General features: G+C 39.0%; 1 protein-coding gene across 1 annotated transcript; it reads left to right on the top strand.

Moving 5' to 3' along the window:
- Nucleotides 1-6,643: 6,643 nt before the first annotated feature.
- LOC122987329 (fucolectin-4-like) lies at nucleotides 6,644-10,609 on the top strand. Its single transcript, XM_044359149.1, has 5 exons — nucleotides 6,644-6,665; nucleotides 6,739-7,036; nucleotides 7,441-7,595; nucleotides 9,224-9,506; nucleotides 9,688-10,609. The coding sequence occupies exons 1-5, from the start codon at nucleotides 6,644-6,646 to the stop codon at nucleotides 9,836-9,838; spliced, it is 909 nt and encodes a 302-aa protein (XP_044215084.1). The 3' UTR covers nucleotides 9,839-10,609.
- Nucleotides 10,610-10,810: the final 201 nt, after the last annotated feature.

Below are 10,810 nucleotides of genomic sequence, written 5' to 3'. Positions count from 1 at the left end.
ACTTTGAAGGTTACACCGCTACTGAATAAAGATTATAATGTAGTCAGGAAACTTTATTCGGCACTCAACTAAGATTACAAGAAGCCGGCCAAAGCCTGAATCCTCAACTCAAACTAAAACGTCGCTTTGAAGAAGACAGCGACGCTTAAACTGGAGCTCAGCCTGCTTGTTGAGAGCGTATGGCCACTGGGAGTTAAACCGACAGAAAAACTCTTTCACAGAGCAGCCTGAAACACGGCGTGACTCCTCATCAGTGGTTCAACACTGCTATATCACAAGGACTCATCTGTAACACGGCCCAGGCCGGGCTGCACCGCATCGCTGTATAACTACAGTCTAACTCTAGCTGAACCCAAACAACCCCGGATCTGCCGAGACGACATCTCTGCAGCAACGAAACTCGTCAACAGTAGGGCATAGCGTGGCTTTGTGATCAAGGGTTGATGTTGAATAACTTTAAAATTAAAAGATAATTTCTTTAGAGAAGTTGAGTTAGCTTTTCTTTAGCATACCCGTTGCAATATGTTAACCATGAGTCACTATTTCTTTATTATTTTATTTTTATTATCATTTAAAGGCCTTGTTATTCTTTTTCATTATTATCTTTATGCTGTATCATGTATCCCCAAGACATTTAGCTATTAATAAATGTCTTCATTTATCCTAAGAAGTCGTTGTTGAGTCAAATCAAGTAGATATCTTTCAATATTACAGTCTTTTTGGTGCCAAAGTCCCTCTTTTTGTCACTATTCTTCCACTGCAGCTCAACAGGGAAACACAAAGAGGGAATTTGATGCTAACAAGACTGTAAATATGTCAGATATCCACTTGATGTGACTAACTCAGACTGCTGAAGCCTCGTATGAGCTTCAGATCAACTTTTAGATGCGTTTTTGCAGCATCCTTTGCTGCTGTGTTTGTTGATGATGTTTATTTTTCCTGCTGCATGCTTGTTCTGCTATGACTGGCTTGAACTTGTGCACATAAGAGAGAGCACGACAACTGGTGTCAGATTCTTCCTGGCAGGAGAGAGTTTGTGCCACTGGCAGTCACATCATCTCCTCATGAACATGGATGCATGGACATAGATGTATTACTCCACGAACACAGGCCCAGGAGCCCCAAATCCAGAGCTTTAGTGTTGACAAGTCTCTGTCGAAAATGTTCAATACTTCTTTCACTGAGTCAGTTCTCACATTTGCTGTGATCTGATGGTTAGCAATCTCAGTGTGAAAAACTTGCATACCCTTTCCAATGTGCTTTAAATGTAAGTGATGGGGGACAAAATCCACAGTCTTTGTGCAATAAATGTATTCAAAAGCTTATTTGAAGCTCACATGAGACTTCAGCTGTCAAATAAAGTGGATATCTTCCAAAGTTAAAGTATTTTTAGTACAAAATTTCCCTTTTTTGTTTCTGTGGACAGAGTTTCCCTGTTGACCTGCAGTGGAGGGATAGAAACTTGAAAAATTGTGAACCTATCCATTACTATTCTTCCATCAGGACAGAGGATTTACCTCCCTAGAGGTGACATGAACAGATACATGAGGTCTTTTGTTTCATCAGCTTTTTAAACAAAATGTGGTTCAACCTACTACGTACTAGCTGTGGGTGTTACATGCTGTGCCCTAGTTTCTGCCTTCTTCTCTTCTGTTGCTTTCTCTGATGATTTTGGTGACAATGACAGCAGTGATGTTAGTGTTAATCTGTGTTCTTGTGTATTCTTTTGTACTGATTGCTGTTTTTATTTATTGTTGTATTCTTGTGACATATGACCATCACCAGTCAGATCAAATATTTATTTTTTAGTATACATATATATATATATATATATATTTGTTGTTTTTATTATATTGTTTTGTTTGTTTTTTGCTAACATAGCATCTCATTGCATACTTAGGCAACAGTAAACCTACTTTAAAATGAGTAAAACAATTTCAATATATTTGAGTGCAGAACATCTCTGCTTTAAACAAATGTAACCTGCATTACAGGTTTGCTTTGATGATTTTCTACATTTGTATGGTAAGCTAGAGTATTTAGTATGATATGAGAGAAGTGTCACTGTGGATCTACTGTGGCATAAAAAATGGAGAACATACAACCAGCAAATCCTGTGAAAAGATAAAAAGAAAAAAAAAAAGCAATCCATTAGTCTCTCTCAGTACTTTCTTACTCACCTACAATGTCTGTAGCCCCAAGCCTTTTGCTCCTACTTCCCACTAAAGATGTAAATCTTTTAAAACTGTTACTCAAATTCCACAAAAGAGTACATTTGTTGGGGACTATTTTCAGACGCGGATTAACACACTATGATGCACTAGTGAGTATTTTCAGTATTACTCAAGTAATACTCAACATGAACTACAGTGTGTGTTCATGGTAATGCATGATATGTTTTTAATTTTTTGGACAATGACATGACAATGATAATGACACAGAGGAATGAAATAGATCTGCATCAGTCATCATCACCTGATCATCATCTGCCAGCACACATGCCCTTCATTTCCCGAAATACTCCACTGGGTACATATACCTGCCCACTTATTATTGTCCTCTGCCAGACTGCACTGTGTGCTTTTGCATTCAGCCATCAAACCTGATCCTGGATCCTGTAAGGTGAGATGAGGCAAGTTTATTTGTTCAAGGTGCTGTACATAATGCATTAAAACATTAAAGAAGAAAAACAGCATAAAACATCAAAATCAGAATCAGATAAATTGCGGATTAGGTTTGCACATAGGCTACAAGGAATTTGCCTTGGTATCGTGTATCATATCATATCATATCAGTCAAAAATATACACAAAATTAAGCACAGTAGTCCTGAATAATACAAAGAATTTATAATAAAAAATATGTAAAATATATATCAGGTGAGAAGAGCTGCCACAGGTTTAAATTTTACATTGAAGAGAAATGAGAATGAGATGTACAAAATATTGACTAGGAGTAAACAGTATATGCAGTGTGCAATTAATAATAATAATAATAATAATACAAGTTGCGTTAATGTAACACTCCATCTTATGGTAAATGGACTGCATTTATATAGAGCCTTTCTAGTCTTCCGACCACTCAAGATGGCAGAGGCTGCCATGCAAGGTACCAACCTGCTCATCAGGATCTAATCTAATGCACATTCACCCACACACTCTCGCAGGCTGGCACAGCCATTGGGAGCAATCTGGGTTTCAGTATCTTGCCCAAGGACGCTTTGACATGTGGACTAGAGGAGCCAGGGATTGAACTGCTGATCTTCCGATGAGTGGATGATGTGCTCTACCTCCTGAGCCACAGCCACAGCAATTATACACTGGCATTCTCCGGTGATCCAAGATGACTCTGGAAATGGGGTGTGCAGGGTGTTTGGTATATGACCTATGACCCCTGCGAGGTTAGGCCATATTTGTCCCCCTGCTATGGTCCATGTTAACTGGAGTGAGTTGGGCCCCCTACTGCCATGCTAAGCTGCTGGGATTATAAAGTAGTAGGTGGTAGGTAGTAGGTAGTAGTACTAACCTCTGGCTGGCCGGGCCTAGTGAGGCAGTCTGATGATATGGCGCGGCAGGGCATACATTCATTGGGCTCCACCTACTGTAACCATAATGTACAGTAGAGGGCAGAGCCTGTGTGAGATAGAACGAAGGTTACGATATTGTAACCCTAGTTCTATAAGCACAAGGGAAGCCCTCTACCGATGGACCCTGCTGCTCCCACCTCGTCCACTGAAGTGCTTTTGGTGAGCGGCAGTGAGACACTGCTAATATAGGGTTTGGGACCCACGTAATCAGTATGCGCATTCTGATTGGCCGGCCATGTACATGCAAATTTCAGTGAGCGATTGCGTGTGTGTGATTGGAGAGGAGTATTACCCATAGAGTCCAGTAGATGGCTCTGCCTGTGCTTATAGAACTAGAGTTACAATATTATAACCTTCGTTTTCAACCTGGATTTAAAGTTGGAAGTTTGACCCAGCACTGAGACCTGAGAACTTGTGTGATGTGTTTAGTTAATCTAACCTGTTGGAAATGAAGGTATGGATTAGTTTTTCTAATCTATACTCTAATCCATCCTGTGTGGATCGTCTGATTCTTGCTTTGTTTTCAAGATGGTAGAATGCATTTGATGTGGCTGTTAAAGTTTAACTCTGAGTCAAGAATTACACCAAAATTTCTGACTTGGTTTTTGGTTTTCTGAGTCGAGATAAGTGCTGACGAAGCATGTAAATGTTAAATAAAATAGGTAAATAGGCTCTTCTGTAATGCCCATTGCATGGCCATTGCCTTAAGTAAGTTTCCCTTAATCCTACCTGCTTGCCTCATCACAGGGAGGGGGTTTGTGCCACTGGCTGTCAAAGGCCAGGAGGTGCAACAGGTTTATGCCATCTCCTCCTCTAAAAAGTGGACAACACCATCTCCATCATCAAAAAAGGTTCACCAGAAAGGTAGAATTGTAGGTTGTTGAGGGTTGGAAGCTTCAGATCTCTTGGGTTGGGAAAAATTATTTGTTACTGAATTTCCCACTCTTTCTCTCTTTGATGAACATAAGACTCAAACTCAGAAGTAAATTCTTCAAACTAAATTTGGCCAATTATAAATCATACCAAGGTGACTGTCTTGAGCTAGTGGCTGCTAGATTCCAAAACAAACCAAATACAGTAATATTTTGCCTGCTAATTTGATATTTCAGTGCAGTGGAGAAGGGGCAGATCATAGATGAAACTTTCCAGAATTGTGTTAATGGCCAGCAGAATAGTTGGCAAAACCCAGAAGTCCTTGATTCAACTGTTTAAGGAAAGGACGAGGAAGAAGGAAAGTAGTATCCTCTGAGCTCCATGAAGTAATAAAAAAGAGTGCCTCTGGAAACTAAAAGTGTATTTAAGAAGTCCTTCATTCCAAGTGCCATCATTATTCTTAACTTTGCAAAATGACTGATGAGAACTAAGCCTCAGACATGAACTGTATTTTATGTGTAATGTGACCTTGTCTTTGTGTTTGTTTTGCTGACTGCTTCGCTGTCTCTATGTTATAAGAATCATGTGTAGTGTGTCTTCATGTTTGGGTGAGCTGAAGACAATTTTCCACCCTGGTGGACAATTAAGATCTATTCTATTCTATTCTATTCTAAACTCAAAGGAGATACATGTATTCGCCTCTGATGGTGAAATAAAGTTATTTTACTAGCTTATTTATTTGCAAGTGCAGGGTGTATATTTGTTGGCAGAAGGTGAGGTGTGGATTGTTTTGGTAAGCCAATGTAAGATACATATTTGTCCCAATGGGCAAATTTGTTTTGGATCACACTGCAGTTCCACACCTGATCGTCATGTGCCAGCACATCACTCTGTTGGATATATATACCTGTACTCTTACCCTTGGCCAGATCATCAACGTTGCTTTGAGCCTTTTCATTCAGCCACCTCAACCTGATCCTGAACATCCTTTTACCCTTTTACAGCACAAACAGCGTATCAAGGTATGTGGTTGTAGCTGAATAGCCATGCTCTCAAATACATTATTTAATTGCCATTAGTCATTCATTTTACAAAAGTTATTACATCTTTATGCACTTCTAATGCTATTATTGACTGTAATCTGTCTCAAACAGAACAATGAAACACAGTTCAGTTCTGCTGTTGCTGCTCTTCCTGGGGACGTGCTCGGCTTACACCTACAGTAAGTATGATCTGGCTATGTCTGTGATATCTGTGTTATAAAACATTAACAAGTATAATTGCCAAAAAATCCCGGTGCCCTAAAATGGTTAATTAGTTCTGTGTAAACAATAAAAAGATGGTGGAGTGACAATTAAGATTCATGTGGCTTGGATGTGTTAAGTAGATTTGTTTCTGAATTTTGTTAACACTGTACACAAGTTTGTTTTTTTTGTGGAGAAGTGATTATGTGTATGCAGTGGTTGAAAAATGAATTCAAATTTATGTAGCAGAACTATGTTTTTTCTTCTCTTCTATCCAATCTATCAACTTAAGACCCCTGAGATTTATCTTGGGACCCTTACAGCAGTTCAAACTAGCTTCACCTCGACCAGCTACAATAATAAAATGCTGCTTATACATTAACTTAAATGTATTTAATATATCAGTCACAACTCAATTTTCTGCAAAATGAATACTTGTACTTAAGTACTTTTAAGTATATTTAGCTGGTAATACTTCTATGGTTTTACTTAAGTAGGAAAATGAATGCAGGACTTTTACTTGTAATTAAGTATTTTTAAATTCTAGTAGCCAGCGACTAGCTGGTGAACATAGTGGAGCATTGAGCAGATAAAGAGCCAGATATAACAGAGCAGAAAGAGTGAATATTGGCCTTTTACCAGGTGGACAGAAACAAGACTCCAAATGAATGATAATGTAGCTCCGTACCTGCGGGATGTGGAAAAAATAAACTGTTTGCAAACAAGTTCCCCATATCAACTTAAAGATGATGATAAGTCATTGTTGTGTTCACAATTCGTCACCATTTGCCGGCAAGATTTTATTTTTTGTTGCATCGCAAGGTAAACAGCATAATTACAACATCAGTCTGGACCAAAGTGGTGGACCAAATGTCTCTATGTCCACGCCGCTAACGTGGCTTAAAACAAAGCATTCAAATCACAGTAACGCAAACCACAGGATGGGCAAGCAGAGGTTCTCAGGTGTGATATAAATTCCTCCACAGGGATAATCAACATTAAACTTTGGAAAAAAATGTGTGTATTTCTTTCACAGAAAATGTGGCCTTGCGTGGAAAAGCAACTCAGTCATACCGCTACCAGGGATCGCCTTGGTATGTTTTTGGAGCTGCTTCCAATGCCATTGATGGAAACCGTGAATCTAATTACAGAGCCGGTTCATGCAGCCACACTACAGCACAGACCAACCCCTGGTGGAGGGTGGACCTGTTGGAGTCCTACGTGGTCACCTCTATCATCATCACCAACAGAGGAGACTGCTGTGCAAACAGGATCAATGGGGCAGAGATTCACATCGGTAACTCTTTACGAGACAATGGTGCCAGAAACCCAGTGTAAGTGAACATACTGTAATTTCTCATTAGATACAGGACTGGAAGCAGACATTGTAAACCACCCAGATACTGATGTAGCCCATCTACCCTCTACCCTATATATGTAGTTGGGGCCCTGAGTTCTTTATCCAATTAACTTTGATATGGTAAAGCTGATTCACTTAATGGTATTTATATTGGCTCACTTTGGAAACCTTATACCTTCCGGATATAACTAAAAATTGTGAGACTACAATATAGCAAATAATTGTGTGCACTAGCCCTTTAACACAGTATACAAGCATTAATAATCTTATAAAAGAAATTTAATGACTGACGTTTTTTTTTTAAATACATAAAATAACCTTTAAGGTACTTCAGTTATAAAATGCATTCATGCACTGTTTCCTCTCTCTCTCTTTTAGGGTTGGTGTAATTCCTAGTATCCCAGCAGGCAGGTCTTATACAGTAACTGTTACAAAACACGTGGAGGGACGTTATGTGGTTGTGGTTTTACCTGGTAAAGGAAGGATCCTCACACTCTGTGAAGTGGAAGTCTACGGGTACCGTGCCCCAACTGGTGAGAATTTAATATGTAGCTGAAGCCACACAAATTTAATTTGCTAGGTGATGCTGGCGCCTCATTTTCTTTACAGCTGTGGTCACAGCAGGAGTTACACTGCATTCATTTGAATAAAGAAAATGAGTGAAATGCATGTACTTCCTGCTACAAATAAATCTCTGGTGGTATCTATTTGAACTGAGGCCTCATTTACACCTGGTGTGTTCTGAATCTGGATACATTATCTGGATAATGAAATCCAATCAGTCTTTGCATTTACACCTGGTTTTAAAATGTGTTCTCATTTTTTCAGCTGTTCCTGCCTTGTGATTGGATCTGAATATGCAAATTTTCTAGGCAGAGCTGCAACTTGTCAGCAAACATATTGCGTCCCAGGTCAAGGAAACTGCTGCCATGAATGGATGTCATTCACTTTTTTTCAAGGGAAGACTTCTAGTTACAGCTATTTGTAGCTTTTACAAAGCTTGCTTTAGCTGGCAGGAAGAGCTAGGTGACCTTTAAACTTACTGTGATGACTTTATTCTTATGAATGTGGTCACACTTTACAGATACATACAGCATTTACACCTGGCTAAGATCCAATCACAGTGGGAGCCCGACCACCTCCAAATGTTATCTGCCTAATCTGATTGCATTCTGATCACAATGCGTTCATTCTGAGTGCATGGACACCTGCATTAACATGTGTTTTTCTTTACCCAGATAACATCCAGATACAGATCGCATATTAATGCCAAGTGTAAATAGGGTATAAATGCGTCATAACTCGAACATGCAATCAGTACATTTACACCTGGCATTAAAATGCCATCTGTATCTGGATATACACGTGAAAGCAGGGTGTAAATGCACTCAGAACGCATTGTGAGGTTGTCAGGCTCATATTGTGATCAGATCTCAGCTAGGTGTAAATGCAATCTGTACATTATGAACAGTGATTTAGAAAAGAATGAAGTCCATTCATGGCAGCAGTTTCCTTTACCTTGGAAGCAGATGACAAGTCTGCCAGATGCGCCTAGCTAATGTGCATATTGAAACGTGATCATAATGCAGGCACAACTGAGAAAACGAGAACGCACTTTAATACCAGGTGTAAATGCAAAAACCCATGAATTCAGATAATGGATCTAGATTCAGAGCACATGTTAATACCAGGTGTAAATGGGACCATAGTGAGAATCAGAAGTATCTGGTCAGCTGGTTTATTTAGAAGAACAATGAACATCTTAAATTATTCATCGGAGACAAGAACTGATAAATCCAATGAAGAAACAATTTCTCAAGAGTTACTGGGATACTGGATAGTGTCTGAAAAAGATTTGCAAATGTGTTGAATAACAATAAGATAATAAACACTTTGGATTCTATTACACAATATAAAATCTGGCACATTTTCTACTGCCAACTGCTGGTGCATCCTTCAATTTTTGTGACAAGCATTTGCACAACTATACATAAATGCTCCATATTTCAGTGCAGCTTCCCACTACTGGAAAGGACTCCAATGTGCAAATAATTTTGACTTTTAGGTTCAAGACATCCACAAATTGGAGCCACTTTGTTCTACAAAAGCAAGGAAAACTAGGTATTAGTGCTGATGGTTGTAAATGTGTCCTTTTGTACAGGAGAGAACCTGGCACTTCAAGGAAAAGCCTCACAGTCATCATTGTATTCATATCTTGGCGATGCATATAATGCTATAGATGGGAGTCGTGACAGTAAATTGTCAGACGGCTCCTGCACTTACACAAAATACACGGCCAGTCCCTGGTGGCGAGTGGACCTGCAGAAAACACATAAAGTGTTTTCTGTTAAGGTAACCAATGAAGCTGTATACCCAAAACGACTTAATGGAGCTGAGATCCGCATCGGAGATTCTTCTGTGAACAATGGCAACAGCAATCCCAGGTAGTTTACAGTCCATTAATTAAAATACTACTATGACTAAAAGTTGGTCATTAATGGATATTTGTCATTAGGTTTGTTAGCAGTAACTTATATTTATATTAACCTTTGAAAATGAATAGGTCTATCCATTTATTAAAGTGATCATTCAATAAGTTAACAAAGTAATTTCTCTTTCTCCTAGGTGTGCTGTGATCCCATACATCCCTGGAGGTTTTACCCACACGTTTGACTGTAAGGGGATGGAGGGTCGCTACGTCAGCATAGTCATTCCTGGAAAAACCCAGTACCTGACCCTGTGTGAGGTGGAGGTGTATGGCTCTGAACTGGATTAGATCTGACGAAGTTCAAAATATACAACAATTTACATTGCCAATATTTAGCTGATGCTCTTTTATAGATTCTGGTTGCAATCATAGCTTAAGCTTCACTTATGACATTGACATTATTAGAGACAACATATAGTTAGAGCACATTAAAACTGCATTAGTAAAGTTCGACCACTAGGAAGCAGAATAATTCTAAAACAAGCTGACAAACACAGCCCTGACAACATCATCTAGCTGAATAAAATTGTTGTGGCTAATATGTTAGCAAACAGTTGCCCATTTACACATCCTGTCAACACAAACATAACGTTAGCATTCATTTGGAGTCATGTATCTGCCCACAAGATGAATGTGAATTCAATATTCAGTCTCTTTTTAGCTCTAGTTTGGTGTCCATGACTCCTGAGAAAAATATCTGTTCTATAGCTACTAGATACTAGATGAGGAGCTGAACTTGTCATACTTCCTCCAATTCATAATATTATGTCTGCTGCAAAACATGAACCTTTTGCACTTGATTTCACATAATTCTTGTTTTTCTGTTTTTAATGTATGGGTTTGGCACCTGGACATTGGTTCTGGCAATTCCCACCTTTTAATCTATTGTCCAATATGTTTGAACTGTTCAACCTTCTGCCCAATAACAAACGTACATCTATCGTAAGGTGACTACATGTGTGTATTTGCCTTATGCCTTTGTCCTCTTTGATTCTGATGTAGACCCAGTAGTGTTGAAACATTAGTCTGCTTGCATTATTAAAGGCTGCATATCAATCAGTGTGCTCCTGTCTTTTCTCTCTGAAGTGTGCTGTGGGTTTATCAGAGCCTTTTGAGTAGTGAGACTAAACCATACAAATGTGTAAAACCAAAACAAGAAGCAAAAGAGGCTAAAAGGCTCTGTTGGTGATAATTATGTGTCCGTCACTACGAGTGACACTTTTCACATTATGCATAATAATGTCATTCAGTGTAATATAA

Source organism: Thunnus albacares, chromosome 8 (genome assembly GCF_914725855.1).
Source record: "Thunnus albacares chromosome 8, fThuAlb1.1, whole genome shotgun sequence".
In the NCBI taxonomy this organism is placed as follows: domain Eukaryota; kingdom Metazoa; phylum Chordata; class Actinopteri; order Scombriformes; family Scombridae; genus Thunnus; species Thunnus albacares.
Note: the sequence above shows the minus strand (reverse complement) of the source record. Positions and strands in the feature narration are given on the sequence as shown.

What these genes read in the sequence shown, in the direction of transcription:
- LOC122987329 (XM_044359149.1), top strand. Translation starts at nt 6,644, where the DNA reads ATGGGCAAGCAGAGGTTCTCAG. An exon ending in CGGGTACCGTGCCCCAACTG is followed by an intron (nt 7,596 to 9,223) that starts GTGAGAATTTAA and finishes CCTTTTGTACAG; the next exon opens with GAGAGAACCTGGCACTTCAA. An exon ending in AATGGCAACAGCAATCCCAG is followed by an intron (nt 9,507 to 9,687) that starts GTAGTTTACAGT and finishes TCTTTCTCCTAG; the next exon opens with GTGTGCTGTGATCCCATACA.